Source organism: Oreochromis niloticus, linkage group LG11, assembly GCF_001858045.2.
Source record: "Oreochromis niloticus isolate F11D_XX linkage group LG11, O_niloticus_UMD_NMBU, whole genome shotgun sequence".
NCBI classification, from domain to species: domain Eukaryota; kingdom Metazoa; phylum Chordata; class Actinopteri; order Cichliformes; family Cichlidae; genus Oreochromis; species Oreochromis niloticus.
The window spans coordinates 18,293,076-18,313,261 of NC_031976.2; the positions used below are offsets into that span (position 1 = coordinate 18,293,076).

General features: G+C 40.6%; 2 protein-coding genes across 4 annotated transcripts; both read left to right on the forward strand.

The window, feature by feature from the left end:
• The first annotated feature begins 927 nt into the window (after positions 1–927).
• Positions 928–6,151, forward strand: sp8b (sp8 transcription factor b). Of its 3 annotated transcripts, none has more exons than XM_025911677.1 (2): positions 928–994; positions 3,673–6,151. In XM_025911677.1, exon 2 carries the CDS (start codon positions 3,706–3,708, stop codon positions 5,008–5,010), a length of 1,305 nt encoding a protein of 434 aa, XP_025767462.1. In that variant the 5' UTR covers positions 928–994; positions 3,673–3,705; the 3' UTR covers positions 5,011–6,151. The 3 variants fall into 3 exon arrangements, with proteins under 3 accessions (XP_025767462.1, XP_003454480.1, XP_005472517.1); XM_003454432.5 differs by lacking the exon at positions 928–994 and adding an exon at positions 3,041–3,195; XM_005472460.3 differs by lacking the exon at positions 928–994 and adding an exon at positions 3,206–3,478.
• Positions 6,152–12,808: 6,657 nt separating this feature from the next.
• On the forward strand, positions 12,809–18,689 carry macc1 (MET transcriptional regulator MACC1). The gene is made up of 5 exons (XM_003454433.5): positions 12,809–12,967; positions 14,247–14,369; positions 14,457–16,504; positions 17,108–17,296; positions 17,383–18,689. The coding sequence occupies exons 2-5, from the start codon at positions 14,255–14,257 to the stop codon at positions 17,584–17,586; spliced, it is 2,556 nt and encodes an 851-aa protein (XP_003454481.1). The 5' UTR covers positions 12,809–12,967; positions 14,247–14,254; the 3' UTR covers positions 17,587–18,689.
• The last annotated feature ends 1,497 nt before the right edge of the window (positions 18,690–20,186 follow it).

The window sequence follows — 20,186 nt, forward strand, 5'->3', positions numbered from 1 at the left end:
ATACGCTGTCTTAGCCACACTGCTCTCCTAATTGCTGGTGAGCCACAAGTGATTATGCTTTTCTCCAGAAAAAATCCTTAATAGCACTGCGGTCAGATTATTGAGCTGCTTTGTAAACCTTCACATTAAAGTACACTTCTGCATCTATGGCCTGACTCCCTTTTCCCGGTTCTCTAAGCAGAGCGATTCTGGAGCACGCAATATTGAACACACTTTGTTCATGCTCAGCGGCCCAGAATAACTCGGTCATTATGGTGGCGAAAGGGACAGGTTTTGAGTTTGATTTCATGATGGTAATATAGCCCATGTGTGTCGGAGAAGAAAGCCTTCAATGGGGACATCTGTTCAATGCGGCTTACTGTTACAGCCGTGCGATAGGAACAACCTGTGCGCACCATATGAACCGGGACCGACCCTCTCATTCTTACTGAACGCAACAGGCAACAAAAGATTTTTTTTTCCTCCTTTTTTTGGAGAAGAAGTGACCTAAGAATACATTAGATCGTTTGGGTTTAATATCTCTTCAGCCTCTGTGGCTTCAGGAACTAGATGCTTCAGTCGGGGAGTTATCACACTGACCTCTGACATCTGTCTTGCTGGTATGATCACTGGGTAATTTGTCACCAGAGGCCAACACGTCCCCTGTCCATACTTTGCAGTGCAAATGCGCAAAAATCGCCCAGTATAATACATGAGCATTATTTTGAGAATAAGAAAGGGGGAAAACGATCATCTCACTCACGAGGTTCAACTGTTTTACAAATATAAACGTGAATTACACGTACATATAATATGCGTTCGGGTACATGAGAGGTAAACGCGTAGGGGGGGCAGTGGTTGTTTTTTCCCCCCAAAGTTATTCCTAATTGAATTGCCAGTGTAACATTTATTTGGCAAGGTCCACAATCTCACCGGCAGCGGTGGATGTTGTGTTTTCTCTGCTGAGAGCGAAACGTGGAGGGTCAATCAATGCACTGCAGAGCGGAGAAGCACGGTATGTAGGTTTTATTTCTCCTCGTCACATTTTATTCGCCTCGAACACGATCACACAATATTCGGATGATTTTTTTTTTCTCTAAAGCTGGTGTGATTGGTTCGGTTGAGGGAGATAAAAAAATAATAGTAATAATAATGAATGACCAAACCCCCCTGATACGGCTAATGCGTTACCTCCAACGTCCAATTAGTTAAGATGTCTGCATTTGATATTTTTTAATCGCCCCTTTCATATAAATTAACGATTAGAATAAATATTTTTAAGTGTTTTGTATCGCCACACATGTCGCCAGGAATATTAAATTAACGCTTTTCGCCTTCAGTGTGAGAACAAGCATTACCACAACTTAAAACCTGGGATAGATGTTACGCGTAATAAGTTGGCCGAATTACCTCTAAATGTTGGTCAAGCTTGGCAACTAAATAACACTCTGTGGGATTATTAACTAAGATGCAACATATGTACATATTGCTGATGGGTTATACGAGGTGAAGCAACATCATGAATAATTGTAACAATTTTAAATCCTTCTTTTAAAAAAAGAAGAAGAAAAAACACCTGAAAATAAATCCAAAAAAAAAAAAGCTGTTGTCCAATCCTAGAAACACAAGAATTAATCAGGGAGTCCATCTATCACACTGTGTAATAAAGGAAGCGACATGGGTTAGGCAGATGATTTGATGAATAATCCCTGGTCGTTTTAATTAACTTTTCCCTGTCCTGTAATGACCAAGCTGGTCAACAGACCCGGTCAATAAGCATGTTAATATCAAACAAATAAAACTGCGGATGATTAAAAACCTCCTGCGTTATTAAATTTGAAATTCAAATGAAATTTATGCTTCCCGCGCACACTGCATGCTAATAGCTCCAACAGAGAGTCCAGGGTTCAACACACATTTTCCCTACAGGTTCTTATTATGTAACATGAGCTTCCTGTATAGATTTTTACAAAATGTCAGCGGGTAAAGTAATGAACCTATTCAGTGCAACCTGCGTTATTTTACGCACGGAGCTCCATCACTTACTTTAATAAATAATTTAAATGAACTACAATACACAAATTCTCAGTATCTCCTAAAATAAATCTACAATTCTGTTATATTTGTTAATATAAAGGCAGCAGATTTTCTGAAGGCAGGATCCCCACACGTCTTTATTTGCTGTTTTAAACTAACACAGCCATGATAAAATGAACCATCCCTCCCGTGAACGATGTGCAGTTTTAATCAAAACTGTCAAGATAATTGAACACAATTACAGTAAATGCGAAAGTTGGAGACGATCTAATAGAGGTCCGAGGCCAGAACAATGCACCCTTTATATCTTCTGTAATAGTTTGTGTATATTAACTCTTAAGAAGTTAAAACATGTTGAATCCCGCGGGGGCAAAATTGCACTAGTGTGCACGGTAATTGTCTGATATGAGAAAGATGGAGAAAACTGTGGAGAGGTCCTTGTAAAACACGGACTTAAAGCTGCAGTGAAATCTGTAAAACATAGGCCGAGGACAGAGTGAAGTCGGTCAACTTTTACGCACATGTACATTTTCGGGAAAAGAAAACGCAGAAAACTTTTTTTTTAAAAGCTTGCGCTTCAGAACGCGAAAGGCTTCTGAAAATGGAAAAGAGGAGTTTGAACGCACTTGGTCTACTACATCGCGGTGTTGGTTGCCTTTTGGTGGAGGCGGCGGAGGCGATGGCGCATAATTTGCCAAGCTTTTTATTTACTACGCAGCATCCCACATCGCCAGACACGGGTCATCATTCCTCCTTCTTTAAATTTATGGAATGTGATGTTCTGTAAAAATTTCAGTAAGTGGCCCCCTAATACCTCCTTCCCAATTCACTCTCATTTAACTTTACCTTCCTTCCGCTGTCTTTTATTATGGAGGGGGCGGTGGGGTGGATGAGGGAGGGGAGGTGGGAGGGTGGCGGTGGGGAGTGGAGAGCTGTCTGAGGCGCTCTATTGATGACCTCACGGTAGTATGTGGCAGTGCGGCGGGACGAAGCCGCTGATTGGTCGCCCGTGTCACAGCGGCACTTCAAAGCCGGAGAGGAGCCTACAATTGTGGAAGAATGGGCGGAACACATCATTGTATTGCACACCTCTAAAAAAACAGTGCTCTGATTCATAAATATAAAAAGATCCTCTGAGGAGGGCTGTGTTTTTGTGTGATGGCAACTTCACTTCTAGGGGTGAGTCTAAAGGACTTTCTTACTGGTTTAATTAGTTCTTGTCATTGTCCTGCGGAGGGGGATTAAACTTACAGCGGTCGCAAAGTAGCAGCAAAGCCAGTGCGTTGGTTATATTTCCAGCAAGCGGTTTGTATGATAAAGACGAGTCTCTGTAAACTGCATATAGGCTCAGTTTGGCGGTCACCGGCGCTCAAAACACGCATGTTTTCCCTGCTGTTCCGTTTGGCATGCATTTGTAAGCGCCTTCTGACGCATTTCACTTGTCTACTTTCTGTTCATCCAGGTAGGAAATCAGGATAATTTTCTCTGTTGATTACCAAAACTTAAACAAAAATACAGCTTATTAGTCATCTGCTAAAAAACAGGGAAACTGTCTCTACTTGAACGCTATTTTCCGATCCGAAAAGAATGCCTTAAAATGCCTGTAATTAATCTGTTTAACTTGTAAGTCGCTTACATATTTTCTTGTCCTTTCAGGAGGAGCCGAGGTTAGGATCGACTCCTTTAGCCATGTTAGCTGCAACATGTAACAAAATAGGGAGTCCGAGCCCTTCACCGTCGACAATTTCGGATAACTCCTCGTCATTTGGAAAAGGTTTCCACCCCTGGAAAAGAGCCGCTGCGAGTAGCTGCAGTCTCGGATCCGGCCTGTCCGGTTTCGGGGTGTCGCGTAATGGATCTGGCATCTCGGACTCTTTTGGCAACAACAGCTCCACCGGATCCAGTGCCTTTTCCCTCACGTCCGGTACCTCGTCTGGTTCACACTTTGGAAACGATTATTCGGTTTTCCAAGCATCCGTGTCGAGCAGCTCTCAAGAGTCCAGCCACCAGCCGGTCTTCATCTCAAAAGTGCACACCTCAGTGGACAGTTTGCAGGGCATCTATCCGAGAATGAGCGTTGCACATCCTTACGAGTCCTGGTTCAAATCGTCTCATCCCGGGATCCCCACGGGAGACGTTGGTACCACCGGAGCCTCTGCATGGTGGGATGTGGGAGCGGGATGGATTGACGTTCAGAACCCTAATGGAGCAGCAATACAGACGTCCTTACATTCCGGTGGACTCCAGACCTCCTTGCACTCTCCCCTGGGCGGATATAACTCTGATTACTCGAGTTTAAGTCACTCTGCTTTCAGTACAAGTCCATCTCCACACCTGTTGACAACCGGCCAACACCTGATGGACGGTTTCAAGCCGGTGTTATCCTCTTATCCCGACACAAGCCCCTCTCCATTAACCGGGGCAGGAGGGACTATGCTCTCCGGGGGTCCACCTGCGTCTTTAGCGGGGTCTCCGAGGTCATCTGCCCGGCGGTACTCGGGCAGAGCCACCTGCGACTGTCCAAACTGCCAGGAGGCGGAGAGACTGGGACCAGCGGGCGCCAGCCTCCGGAGGAAAGGTCTCCACAGCTGTCACATTCCAGGCTGTGGAAAGGTTTACGGAAAAACCTCGCACCTAAAGGCGCATTTGAGGTGGCACACCGGCGAGAGGCCGTTTGTGTGCAACTGGCTCTTTTGCGGAAAAAGGTTCACTCGCTCCGACGAGCTCCAGCGACATTTACGCACACACACAGGGGAGAAGCGATTCGCTTGTCCGGTGTGCAACAAGAGATTTATGCGTAGCGATCACCTGAGTAAACACGTAAAAACTCACAGCGCCGGGGGATCTGCCGGCTCTGGCTCCGGGGGCAGCGGAGGGAAGAGGGGGAGTGATACCGACAGCGAGCACAGTGCACCGGGAAGCCCTCCATGCCATTCCCCAGACCTGTTGCACCCACCTGAGTCGGCCCAGGGAGTAGGCATGAACGGCCTCTAAAAAACTCCCCCAGTGAAGTGAAAACTGTAAAACAGCAAAGTGTCGTGATGGAATTGTCCGAGAGGACATGAAAGTGGACATACTTTGGTGCATCATCATTGTCATTTAATGAGAAAATCGGCCTCTGTGTTTCTTTGACTCTTTCCAAGTGCTTAAGACGTCCAATTGAATAATTTCATAGCCGTGCCATCAGAAACGTCTCATCTGCGGTGTTAAAGTGTAGTCAAGTCCTTGTGTGACACACTGTGGGAGGGCACGAGCAAAACTTTTTATTTTTCTTACTGTTTTTCTTTTGCAGCCCTATCCTGAATACGCCTGATGTTTTATTTGTCCGATATAAGACGCGAAAGACAGAAAACACTGCTGTGAAAATTGTAGGGCCTGAAAAAGTTGAGCAACTGCTGTCATGCATATTGTTGAAAACCAAACACTGGCACTTTATTATCGAGCAGGGGAAACTGTTGCTGTCATTGTGGATGGACTGCTCGAAAGGAACAAATACCTGTAGAGTATGGCGGTGAGACACGGGACGTGATGATCCCATTTAATAAAGTGATAAAGGAAGAGCAGGTCATATACATATATATATATATATATATACATATACATATATATATATATATCACACTGCTATTCTCTTCGCAGCCTACACTATGTGCGCCAACTTTATCACTAGGCCTGTTGAGGTTACTTAGACTTCGCTGCAAAATGTGTTGTATATAATTACAAATGTAGGTTAGAATAATTACAGCCCAGTGTAAAGGTGAGCAATGTATTTGTCCAGGAGACGATTTTGTATAGGTATTTCTAGCTGTATATGGACTCTAGTAAATATTTGAAAATATACGGAAATGTACTTGGATTTTCTTTGACATGATATGAAATGTATTGTGGGGAGTTATATTTAACCACGACTTTTTCTCGTATTTAGGGATCTATCATTAGGCGCACTTTGAATTTATTTGTAAAGTTTTGAAATCATTTACTGTTTACCCACTCGTTTAATTTAAGTAAGCATGTTGTAAAGTGATTTTAATTTTACAATGATATTTTTTTCTCTCTCTCTCTCTCTCCTTCTCTCTCTTTCTCCGAGAATGGCTTTTTATGTGAGCCACTCAATAAAGTCAGTATGAAATCAGAAGCACCTGATCGACTCAGTTTGTTGGATTGCTGAGTCATTTAAAAAAATTGTAAACGCCTAAAAGAAACTCATAAATTACACTTTGCCTTCTTGTTACATTACAAGTCCGTGTGTTTGCCATTAATGTGAAAAACTGTAGAGTTTCATGATCTCCGTAACGGCCTCCAGCAACACCGGGGCCTTGCCCACATCTTAATTTAAATTTCAATAATAAAATGTAACAATTATTTAGAAACGGGGAGAAAATTCAGTGTTATTTAAAAATAAAATCGATTTAGCCTGAAATAACTCATTATCGTAAAAAAAAAAAAATCTGTTAAGCAGAAAAATTCAACCTCTTAACTTTTCTGAGGACGCGGCTTTACCATTAAACCACCGTTTATGATGAGTTAATTGGCGTATTGTAAATACCCGCAGAAACACACTGTAACACATTTTTATTTTGTATTTTATTTTGTATCACTCCTGCTCTTCTTTTTTTCTTTCTTTATTTCCATTCAAATATCCAAAATATTTTCATCCTCAGGTTTTCCCTTCTCACTGGTCATTTTTAAAACACTCGTTTTTCTTCCTTTTTTGTAAATGTTACTAATAAATGCACAGCAGGTTGAGTGCCTACGTTATTTATTTTTGCCTGTAAACATTTAGATCTTCTAATTAGGACAACGCGCGTAATTCGTCTGCGGAAAGTTTTGTTTCCCTTCAGGCTGGACTTAATTTGACCTCATTTCAAGTCAGAAAATTACTTAAAATCAAGATTCGAAGCAAAAGCACAAGAAATCTGTGGACTTTTCCATTCAGATGTGCTCATTTACTTTACTTGCCTAACACAGAGACTTTCATTTCATTTAGTTGAACATCGTATTTCATGTCATTACAGCTGATAATAGAGACCGTCTGTCTGTCTTTTTCTTTTTTTCTCTTTCTGGTTTCTGGGTTTAAGGCGTCAAATCTTAAGAGCCGATTGTAACATACAGTGTGCGCACTGACGTAACATTTCCCATCTTCTAAACTGTTTTAAAAAAGTGACGCGTAGGTTAAATAATATAATAAAAACGGAATTATTTAGAGGTTTTTTTTCCTTCGGATCTCTGAGAAACAGCTTAACCTTTAAACTTCTGCAAGGAGGCATTGAATTTAAAGCGCTGTAGCGCCATCTAGCGCTATCCTGCTCAACCGACAGTATTTAAAGACCAGCCCTGGATCATCCTGATCAGATTTAAAGCTCTGATTTATTTTCACTTCGTAGAAAGCATATTGCGATGCCTTGAGCAAGCTATCTGATATTAAAGCATGGTTACACTTATAATTGTTGATGCCATACTTGTAGATTAAAGATTTAGCCTCTGATTTCAGCTAATCGTCTAATCATTTTGTAAGTTTACCCACCTCGTCCTCATGAAGTGCTACTGAATCTTCAGACAAGTGGAGACAAAGTTCTGCCTGAGACAGTAGTAAGACTCCTAAACATACTTTGTACTTGTAAACAAGGTTAAAGTGATCATTTAGAAAATAAAGTCCTTACACTCACAGCTGCTCCGCTTAGCAGTACACGAGGACAGCTCATCAGAGTGACTGGATATTTTCTGGGTACATCAAACTCACAGTCTCCAGATGTTTTGCTGAAATGATCTGAAAAAGACTCACAATAGCAAACACACTCAGTTTCATCTGCTTTTCAATACTATTTTCACATACTTCCACACTCATTTGCACATTTTCATAGGAATAAAGTTGCTCTGCTGTGGTCCAAGGATGACAGAAAAATGAAACGGAGGAGTTCACAAATGATTGACTAAACATATCCTGCTTTTACTGGGTCCATGAATCCCCAAAGTGCTTTGGCATGTGGGATTTGAATATAGAGACATTTAATACTACAGCACATACACAGCTTACACCAAAGATTTTGTAGCTGATTTATACGTAGCTGGTCTGCTTAATAAATGTTTATGCAGCCAATTTTCCCTTTAAGCATAATATTTAGCACTTTTTAAAAAAATTCTGGCTCATTTAGGGACTAATTTTTAAAGACGTGGTAGTTTAAAAAAAAAAAGAAATTTATTTTTATTAACCTGGCATTAAATTAGTTCAACATTGTATTTGTGGCTTACCATATTACTGCAAGTTAAGTTTATAAAGTGATGCATCTTCATATTTTTACTAAAATAATTTTAAACATTCCAGTCAGAACACAACAGGCTTGTAGTTTTAAAAGCCGCCTCCAAAATAATCTAACCAGCCAAAAAGTGATCAGTTAATATGAGAGGACTCATCTCAGCCAAACGTTTCAGTGCACCACTCCGTGTTGTCATACCATTAGCACCTTCCTAGACTGTTGTTGCATCGCTTGGTCCTCAGAGGAACGTCCCACCGCTGGCCTCATTTGAATTAAGCTGGCCACAGGAAGTGCACGCATGCCAGGATGAAGAGGATTGGCCTGCCAACTGTGGATGAAGGCCACAATAACAGCTATGGTCAGAGCACACAGTGTGTTGGCAGCCAAGTTTATCGTTGATCCGGTCACCTAGAAAACAGGAAAGAAATAATATTATGCCAATGATGCTGAAAATTTGCATCAATTAAGGAGGATAGATAGATAGATAGATAGATAGATAGATAGATAGATAGATAGATAGATAGATAGATAGATAGATAGATAGATAGATAGATAGATAGAGTGAGTGAGTGAGTGAGTGAGTGAGAAATAATATTTTATCTGCAAGGTTAATCTCCGTGTTTTCCAGATGACACATTAATTCAAAAAGAGACAAAAGTATGTAAATCTGTGGATATACATGAACCAAAATAAGTACAACTTTAGAGAAATAGAAATTTCACCTTTAGTACGGACAAGGTTCTTGATTTAACATTTTTCTTTCTTATTTAATGAACATTTGAGCCGTAAGTGAGACCTGAGCCACAACCCTCCATTTTTTCTTGTAATCAAATGGCTAAACTTCCATTGGAAAACTTAACCAAAGTTTCGTCTTTGCTGTCATTGGACAGCAATTACTGTCTTTAAAAAAGAAAATGCCAGATTGGAACTCATGTACCTTTTCAAATCTGTTACTCCCTGTATTTCACTACTTCATGCTTGAAAATTATTTTATTAGCTTTATTTTTCTCTTACAACCACTGTTCACCTAAACCTTGAAAATCACAGATTTGTCTTTCATATAATCTCATTAGAGCAGTTTTGGATCATTAAAAAATCAACATACAAACAACTTTACCCAACTTCATTGTTTGAAACAACACACACTGGCTCACCAGTTGTACGGTAGAGAAATGGCTCCATCAGGTGGCACGATTTTGTAAACATTAGACATCAACTTTAATTCGGATTTCTAAACTCAAGTGTCTTGGCCATGTTTATGCCAAAATATTCCTCTCAGGCTAAAGTAATTTCTTTAAAATTCAAGGATCTAATTCCTGCTGTAGCTCAGTTACGATACATTTCATCCAAATAAAAAAAGCCTCTTGAGAAACTAGAGATTGTAAAATGCCCAGTGAAGACCTTTGCAGGCAGTGTACAGACTTTTTGGTCCATATGTTTTTGGACAATTATTCATTTTTTTGCAATTTGCCAAAAAAACCCCCAGATCGATTGAACGATAGACTTCTCAGTTTTAATTCAAGGGGTTTTACACAAGTATTGCAGTTTAGGAACCACAGCTATTTCTATACACAGTCCTCAATTTTAACAGGCTCAAAAATAATTGGACTATTGTCTGACAAGCATGCAGCTCAAACCTGTTTCCTGATTTTATCACAGATTAAGCCAGAGGTTCCCAAAGTGTGGGGCCCGCCCCCTAGGGGAGGGGGAGGGGGCGGGGCGGGAGCTGAAGCAGGAGATGAAGCATCGCCAAATATGTTTCCAAACCAACTTCCTTCCAAGCCAAAGACTAGAAAATATGGTGAAGCATATCTTCCCTTTGGCTTCACCTGCACAAGTGCCGAGGTAGGTCTCCCCCGCAAAATTAGTTTCCCTGCGTCGGGAGCACGCGCTGGGCTCTTCAAATCACGGACAAACAGTATCCCACATTCTTGATTTTTAGTTCACAAACACTTCTTGTAATGACTACTCCTGACATTTTGGACATGTTAGCTCTTTATGCAGTAAAGTTACAGTGGGATACAAATAATATCAGGCTGATCATGCCGTAATTTGTTCCTCCGGTTCAAATCACGGACAAACAGTATCCCACAGCTGTTTATGTGTTTAAACCCATTTTGCACAGAGAGGCATTTTTTGAAAAATGTATTGATAGCAATGTTGAATATTATTACACAGGAAAAAAAACAACTACACGTAAAATAATTACACCGTGACGCCTCTGTGTGTTTGGAGGATGTGTTTGTGTGTGTGTGTGTGTGTGTGTGGGTTTGTAAAAAAAAAAGGGGGGCCTGGCAAAAAAAAGTTTGGGAACCACTGGATTAAGCAGATAAAAGATCTGGAGTTGATTCCTGTTGAACTTGTATTTTGTATCTTTTCACTGGAGCTCTTAATATAATGTCTAAAGAGATGTTGGTGATAGTGAAAAAGACAATGATTATATTCAAAAAGCAAAGTAAACCAACCCGATTGGCAGCCGAAACTTTACGAGGGCCAAATCAACAATCTTACAACAAAGGAATGCATTGGCCAACTCAACAACATCAAAAGGCCTGAAAGACCAAAGAAGAAAACAAAATGGCACAATGGTAAAGTTAAAACAACTTCCCAGTATCCAAGTCAAGAACAAGAAGGTAGGAGTGTCATTGTCAAGGTCTCTAACCAACGAATACCTTTATTAATGTAAATACCAAGAGTTAACAACATGGTGCAAAGCACTGGTTACACTGAAGAACAAAAAAGCCATCCATCCATTTTCTTCCACTTGTCCAATTCAGGGTTGCCCATTCCAGCTACCATAGGACAAGAGGTGTGGTACACTCTGGACAGGTCACCAAGTTAATCTGTGCAGAGTTTTTTTGTTTTGTGTAGACAGACAACCATTCACACCGATGGGCAGTTTTGAGTCACCAATTAATCTTTGGACTGTGAGAGGAAACTGATGTACCCAGAGGGGACCCACGCAAACAAAGGGAGAACATACCAACTCCACATAGATGGTGGAGTCTTCTTGCTCTAAGGCAATGCTGCTAACTGCTGCGCCACCATGCTGCCCACTATTGTACAATGTACAGTTTTTTTGTTTTGTTTTTTTAAGTAAAGGAATTTTTTCATATTCATTTCAGTTTTTCATATTAATTTAGGTGGAACATCTACAACCATTCTAAGAACAGATACCAGCAGGAGAAAAAAACAACTTTGCAAAGATTAACTTCCAAGATTAACTTCATATGTAGAAGAAAAGGAACTTCTCATGATGACAAGCATACCACATTGTCTGTGAAACATGGTGGAGAGTGTTATTGCATGGCAAGGGCAGGTATGGCTGCTGGTGGAACCAGGCCACTAATGTTTATTGATGATATGAGTGCTGATAAAGCAGCAGGATGAAGGGTATAGGTCTATATGTGGAACCAGGCCACTAATGTTTATTGATGATATGAGTGCTGATAAAGCAGCAGGATGAAGGGTATAGGTCTATATTCTCTTCTTACAGTCTGCCAAATCCTGCAAAAACCAACTGGACAGGGCTTTACAGTGCAAATGGATAATGGCCCAAAGCATAATGCAAAAGCAACCCCATCAGACCCACACAGAACAGGATATATGAAGGAGAATGCACTGCATTTCAGTAAAATAGAAACATGAATATCACTAACAGGTTTGCAAATGTTTGGTACTTAGACCTATACACTCTGTATCAGCAGATGATTATTACCCACAGCAAAATCCAAGCTACAGCAACCAAAGGCCGTTTCTTTTTTTTACTTCCAGTGTCATAATCTACTCAAGAGTGCTTATTGCATTCCTGGAGAGTTGCTTGAGGATGAAAGGGCTTACATCAGAGACCACAGGCCAGTCGAACAGTTCTGAGGGAACATTTCAGCTTTAGCAGGATATTCAGTAACAACAACAATAACAGCCGGAAGATTCCTCAAGTTGTAACTTTTCATACACGTCTACTACCGAGCTCTGCCCTTATCTTATTTCTATGAGTGCTAAATCATCTGTTTGCTTTCATTCCGGTGCCTGTGTAAGTTACACTGTAACTTATCCTTAAGTTTGTGCTAACGATTAAGCGCCTTTTATGTTGTTACTCGAAATGCAGCGATAAAATGTCACAGCGAAGACCGTGGAAAAACAGCAAACACATTCATTAAAATGAGAAGCACGAGAAATGGTAGGTTTTCTGTTGTTTTTGGCTGAACTACACACTGCGTGACTTTCACGCGTTGCAACCATGTAAAAATAATATAAATATATAATATATATAAATACATAAAACCAGTTATGCTTCTTCAGGCTGTGTAAATTAACCTTATTTCATGTCGGTGCACCAGCCTGTCTATTATGTTTTTGCAACCCCTATAGCGCTTATCAGTCAAGTCACACTTACATCGAAACCACGAGTATCGCTCAGTTTCATGTGTAGTACTGTGCGTAAACACTATGTTGCATTGTGGATATTGTAGGCACTGTCTACCTAAGGCCACTCCTCCTCCGGGATTCCGGTAATAATTTCAACTTCCAGTCCCAAAATGCTTAGTGGCCAAAAGCAAATAGAATAAGAAGAAGCTGTAACGTGAGGAGGTCGGGCTTCTCGTTTTCACGCCCTAAAAAGCAGCGCTGATGATACTGGATCGACCTCTTTTCTAACCAACGAGCTGAAGGAAATCTACAAACATCTCGTGCTGACGGTTAGATCAAACTTTGCTTTCTTTGTCTCGTATCTAATAGTTTTTCGTCTTGGTGTTAATATTAGGAGCACTCAGACGAACAGCCGAGGCATTCGGCTTTATGACTTTGTCGCTACTCAGTGAAGTCTACACCTGTTCAGGTGCGAAACTGGCAGTGACGCGTGTCTTGGTGTTGTAGATGTGGTTAGAGAAGCTGGAGCTGAGGGACTTCATGTCAAAGTGTTTCTAATCGGATTGTGAATGAATCAAAGATTTGCTTGATAGTGTTTTCATCTGATCAGAGGGGGGGAATGGTAATGTTCGCGTGAATTTAATTGGAGCTGTTTGCTCAGCCTCGAATAATTATGGAAAGGAAATGCAATGCATGTTTCTTCGGAAAATACACGGTCTATAGTACAATAGGACCGGACTTTGATCATAGGAAGAAGCTCTTTGTGAAGTGACTAGTGTGTCATAGGCTTGACAAGACCAACCTGTTTTTGTGCACTGGTGTAAGAAACCACATTATTAATGACTGACTCACTGTGACAACTGTTGAATGGGTAGTGTCATTTTACGCAAACAAGTAACAAACTGAAGAGTTCGGGCAGTTTGGAGCAGCTTTCTGTAACAAACTGAAGCTTTACTGAAACCCTGGGGCCCATTCTGCCTGATGAAACACCTGTGAGACAGAACCAAGCTGTAGCTTTACTTTTATTGTGAAGGTTGTTGCCACCTGTCACAACACTTTCAAATTCATCTATATTTATAGATATTTGTAGGGCTGCCACTAGCTTTTATATTAAATCCAAACTGGAAGTAAAATAATGGTAGCCCATTAATAAAATCTTAATGGTGGGGTAATATTGTGGAAATAAAGAGACAGTAGCTACATAATACAATTTAATTAGCATTTAATTACCAAGTTAGAGTTTGAGATCAAGCATGGTTTTCAGCAGAATTATATTAGACAGTAATGTGTATAATGGGATAATAACTAGATGTAATAATATGGAAACAAATGCCAAGAAAATTTTAATTCCAAATATTTATTATCTTTGTAATTAAATTGTATTGCTTGGTTATTATTTCCTTAGTTCCAGATTATTTCTTGTTTTATTTGAAAAAAAGAGCAAATATTCAAATGTTTATAAATATTTCGCTTTAATAGTGGCTTAATTGTCATCTGATTGCTGCTCATTTTCTGATGATCAGCTGATTTGCACTGGGATTCCTATTATATTGTTTGAGGAATAATGCATTACGTCCCAAAATAATGACTCCATGTTTATGTTTACAGATGAAAATATGGCAGCTGAAAGAACCAGGTCCTTCCGTCGTGTTGGGAGTCTCATGCGGAGTAAATCCGAGGGCACCCTGATTGATCTGACTGACAGCGCCCCACCCAGCAATAACTTGAATGGTAAAATGCTCGGTTTCAAGCTAAAGTCACCTGTGCTTTGAATTTGAACATGTTTATTAATGTTAACCCCTATCTCGATTTTCACAGGTGGGCTCGTGTCAGGACAGACACAAAACTCTGACTGGACATTTTTGCAGTCAAACATTTCATTTTCATCTCAGACTAAAAATCCTTTTTGGAACAAGATATCTGCGTCAAACCCTTTCTTAGAAGATATTGTACACATCGGCACAGACAAGCATAGTTTTGACTCATCAGATTTACAAGAAGACCATAAAGGGCATCAGTACGCAAGTAACGACGATGCCATCAGCACTTCTTCCGATGAAGGCAACGTGAGCAACTTTCTGGAGAGCAGACAGAACATCAGCAACAAGTCTGGGAGATGGAGGAGTACTTCACACATCATGGAGGATATAGAAAGAAAGGTGCCGAGACAGGAGAACGCCTTCGCACCAGCCGTGCCGGTGCTGAGTCCAGATTTTGAGTGGCTAAAGAATGACAGAGAGGCCTATAAAATGGCTTGGCTGAGCCATAGGCAGCTAACACGCTCATGCCTGGACCTGAATGTGATTAGCCAGAGCCCTGGATGGGCTCAGACCCAGGCCACTAACTTTCAAGTTATCTGCAAGATTGGCCATGCTGGCGGCTCAGTACAGCTTCCGGAGTCTGGTATTACCATCCATATACCAGAAGGACATGTTCCTCCTGGAGAAGTCCAGGAAGTTACACTCAAAGCAGTGCTAAATCCTCCCCCTGGACTCAACAACAACTACATGACAACCATGAGTCCCCTCGTTGAGGTGGTTCTCAGCAACATTAACACAAAGGAAACTTTGTCCCTTGAGATGAAACTGTCAGGAGAGGTGAAGAGTGATGATTCAAGTCAGGTGATGACCACTTTATACGGGCTGGTGTCCAACAAAAGAACAGGCCCTTACAACAGATTGAATGACTGTTACGTTCAGAAGAATACGATGCAGTTGAAGCTCCAGGATCTGAAGACACACTTTTTTGTGATTGCAGTTGCAGAGGCCTCTGTACTGCAGTCTCCGGCTACATCAGTCTGGGATTACCTTGACCGCAAAATCACAGTAGCAGTTTATGGTCCCAGATACATCCACCCATCATTTAAGATCGTGATAGTTGTCTGTTGCCATGAGGACGTTCCACCAAAGCTCCCATTTTCTGATATCTGCAGAGGCAACAAATACCTGCCTCCGGTTGTGCTGCAACTTTGGGGAAAACATTGCTTTAAACCAGACAAGCTCAGCAACCTTCATGTTGAAGTCGGCATTACTGACTCGATGTTTAAAATCAAGGCTGAAGACAAAGTGAAAGAAGTGAGAGAAAGTCAGCTGAAAATAGGGACAGTTTTGCATCTGCCAGTTGCATTATCTAGTTCTAGTAATACAGACATGACCCCTTTTAAACTAGATTTACAAGTGAAGGAATCAAACAGTTCAGCTATTGCAGATTTTCAGGTGCCTTCCCCTCCTGCTGCACCCATCAGATCAGAAAAGCGAGCGACCAGACAGATAGAAAGGCCGGTCAAAATGATAAAACCTATTCCCATCACTGAGGAATGTCATTCAAATTTACCAGAATTCACAGACAGGCCCGTGAACATGCAGTGCTACGGTGTGGCCCTAAAGTCTGTCTTCCGTCAGCCACGTGTAGAATATCTCCTGGAGTACTTCAAGGGTGACACGGTGGCTCTCCTTTCCAGAGATCCAGTTAAGTCTGTGGGAAACTCAAAAGTCAAAGAGTGGTATATCGGATTCCTCCGAGGGAAGACTGGTTTGATTCACTGCAAAAACATAAAACTCATAACTAGGGACCAGGTGATTGACTTCTATGACATTGAAGTGACCACAGAAGTCCTTCTGGAGAACATGACACTGCCCTTTAAGAAACTTACTTACATGTACTCTGCCATCCAGACACTGGTCACTGAGCACATTACCAGCTGGAGATGTCTTGCAGATGCTTTAGGGTATAGCAAGCTGCCTCAGGATGCACTCATACGGAGGCATGCTGAAACTGAGCCTGATAAAGTGGCGTGCATTCTGGAAAAGCTGAAGGAAGACTGCCACACTGTGAGGGGCAGGAAGTTTCTGCATGAACTCATCGTTGTAAGTACAGGAAGTAAATAGTGGCCTTGTTTTTAGTCCATTTTCATTGTGCTTGCAACATGCTAGGTTCATCCTGATGTCACATTAGTGGCTGGCTAATACTCATGATGCCTTGTCTTAGATCAATGCTGAGAGTGTTTGTGTTTTTCCTCTGGTCTATAATAGTTTATCAATATATGTTTTGGGTTTTTTTTGCCTTTGTATGTTGACTAATCTTTGAGTTACCAGCTATAAAGACTTTCCTTCTCTTTAACTTCATGAAGTAGCCAGCAAAAAAATACACCAGAAATGTGCCATTAAGTCCCATTTCCACAAAAATGTGACCTAATTACAAAAAAAAATCCACAAACCTCATTTGATGTTGGAACTATTTTTTTCTAAAAACTACAGTCTTCACACTGTGAAAAAGTAAGCATGGATCTACCTGATCTGGAACTACATCCCCCTCCGCTCACCTGAGCAACATTTAGGTCGCTGCAGGCTTCCTTTAGCTGACGGCTTTGGGATGAACTATCCCTTTAAAATCCCCTCTGCTTTGCTTCACACTCTATTCTTTAATTGCTTTCATTATAGCTAATTTGTTTTTTTAATATGGTTGTCAAGGGCCTGCTGAGGATGGATTCAGTGAGTCTCGTGGCCCAGCTCATACAGAACACCGTCATTCTGTCCACTGCCGTGGAGCTGGGAATTCGATGGCGGGAGCTCGCTGAGAAATTGGGAAAGTTCTCAAGCACACAAATAGCTAGGTATGAAGCACCACATCGAGGGAAGAATGGTGAAGTCGGTCCCCAGGTCAGTTAAATGTTTTGTTTTATCAGAGTTATTCGAAGTTTCACATCTGACAATTAAGAAAAGAATAACAATGTGTTCTGTTTCAGTCAATGTGGAAGCCTGCCTATGACTTTCTGTACTCCTGGAGTCTTCGCTATGGAGATAGCTACAAGGACCTAATCCAGGATCTGCACCTGGCCCTGGACAAAATGAAAAACCCTGCCACGAGACATTGGAGGCACCTGACCGGTGTGCTCGTCACAGTGAACTGCCTCGATGTCTTTCGAGCCTCTGCTTACCCAAAAGCCTAAGCCTCCTCTTCCAGCAATCGAAACATCCTTTGTTACAAGGTGGTGAGGTTCGAATGATCATGTTACATATCTTTTCTGGTTGTCTTGTGGCTTTGCTTACTTTGTCTCAATGTTCATTTTCTGCACAGAGCATTAGAACCGATGCTATTAAAACTCACACAGCTACATGCATTATATATTAGAACAGCTAGCAAACTGTTGAGAAAAATATGAGAAAATTAAAGTGCGATGTCTGTTATAATGAAATGCCACATATCGTTAAAGTAATTTTTCCTTCTGTCAAATCTCCATGAAGTTAGCCAACTACCATCAGGTGTCCTGGGTATTAACAATGCTCCTGATGTGTAATTATGTGTCAGATAAAAAGCTGCTCATGAGTCAGTTACAACAAGCCATTAAAAGCAGAACGAGTCCAGAGGCACTCTGTTGGTTAAAATTAAAAAAAATAATAATAAAAGTTAAACAAATCGACAAAAGAGTCTTCACTGGGGTCTAAGAGACTCTGATGAAGACTCTATAGTCAATATGTGAAAAGGTTTTTTTGTTTTCTGCTCCAACTATTTCATCTTTCTATAACTTTTCTATAAATGTTTTCAAAATTCTAACCAACAGAGTGCCTCAGGACTCCGTCTGCTTTATTTGTTTGTCTTTTTATTCCTTTGCCTTTCAGTCGAAAGGTAATTTTACACAAATTTGTATTATTAAAAATTCATTCCCAATACACCTGCTTTTTCTACACCTTTCAAGACGTTTCCACCAACAGTTTTTGTATAAGCACATTTTTATCTATTATTGTATTGCATAGTTATTGTAATCAATAATTGGTGAGTTCTCTAAATCGGGATCCACAGCAAGGCTCCTCTAAGTGTTTGTATCAGTGGAGTTTAAAAAAGTTTAAGGCTTTTCTGTAATATAATGTAAAGTAGCTGGATGAAACCGATAAATGTGAACACTGTTGCAAAAAAAGAAAAAATCTAGGGTTGCATTTCTGAGTCCGTGAATGAAGTGTTAGGTCTGCGTGCTGAAAAAAAAAAAACGCACGACCAAAGTCAAAGTACCCTGATGCCAGTAAATAAACTGTTAAGGAGCTACTATACATGTAACTTAAACTGTTGCTTTCTTAAATATTAGTGCTATTTTTATAATGTAATGTAATATTTTAGACATGCACAAAAACAGTACTTTTATAATGTATACATTGTAATTGCAGTGTCTTCATGATTCATAATGTAATGTTGCGTTTTTTTGTCAAATGGAGAGTGGTGCCATGTACAGTACACACTGCCTTCAGTCTTTGATACCATGTTGTATGTAAAAAAAAAGAAGAAGAAGAAGATGTGAATAAATATAAAAGATATAAAACTATTGTGATCATCTTTTGTTTTAATATACAGGTACAGAACTCCGATGATTGCATCATAACAGTAAGGTCTTTGTGCATTCCAGTGATGAAAATAGACAGACAGATAAAGATAGATATTTTAACAACATTAGAATACTTCAAAGCTTATATGTGTTTCCTGTTTTTCCAGTTTTAATGAAGTCAAACAGCACATCTTGTGTGTCAGTGTTTTCCATTGATCTTCTCTTGCTGTTTGCTTTTACCTGTTTGTTTAAGCTAGTTTCAGTCGAAAGCATTACGTGCCGGTTCTCAGTTAAACAGAGAGCAGAGAACGCTGAATTGACTTTCCTTTAGCTCACTGATTGCAGTGCGGGAAAAGTAAATCAAGACAGGAAAGTGGTATCAGGCAGCAGAGTGAAGTGCTGAGGTGATTGTATAAGACGCAACAATGCTTTTTCTAAGGACTGATAAACCTGCGCAGGATTAATTTAGCAGGACAAATGTTACAGGTAACATTAGGAACAAAAGACACAAATATCTATTGCAGACAATCACAAGGCAGCAACTCAATGCATTTCAACATGCAGACATGGTCAAGATGAACTACTGAAGTTCAAACTGAGCACCAGAATGGGGAAGAAAGATGATTTAAGAGACTTTTAATGTAGCATGGTTGTTAGTGCCTGACAGACTGATCTGGGTATTTCAGAAACTGCTGATCTGCTGTGATTATCCCCCACAGCCATCTCTATGGTTTACAGAGAGTCATCCAAAAAAGAGAAAATGGGCAGCAGCTCTTCAGAAAAAAAAAATACCATGTTGGTGTCAGAAGTCAGAAAATAGCTAGGATGCTTTGAGGTGATAGAAAGCCAGTAGTAACTCAAACAACCACCTGTTACAACCAAGGTCTGCAGAAATGCATCTCTGAAAGCACAACACATCGAACGTTGAAGCAGATGGGCTACAGTAGAAGAAGCTGTCAGCTAAAAACAAGAAACTACAGCTCACAAGGGCTCACTAAAACTGGACAATAGAAGACTGGAAAAATGTTGCCTGGTCTGATGAGTCTGAGTTTTTGATGAGGTCAGCACCTTTCAAATAACAAAGCACTATCCTTTTATGGCCACAATGTTCTCATCTTCTGATGGCTGCTTCCAGCTGGATAACCATATCTTGCCACATCTCAAAGGTCAGATCATCTCAAACTGGCTTTTTGAACACAACCATGAGCTCACTGTTTTCAAATAGACTCCACAAT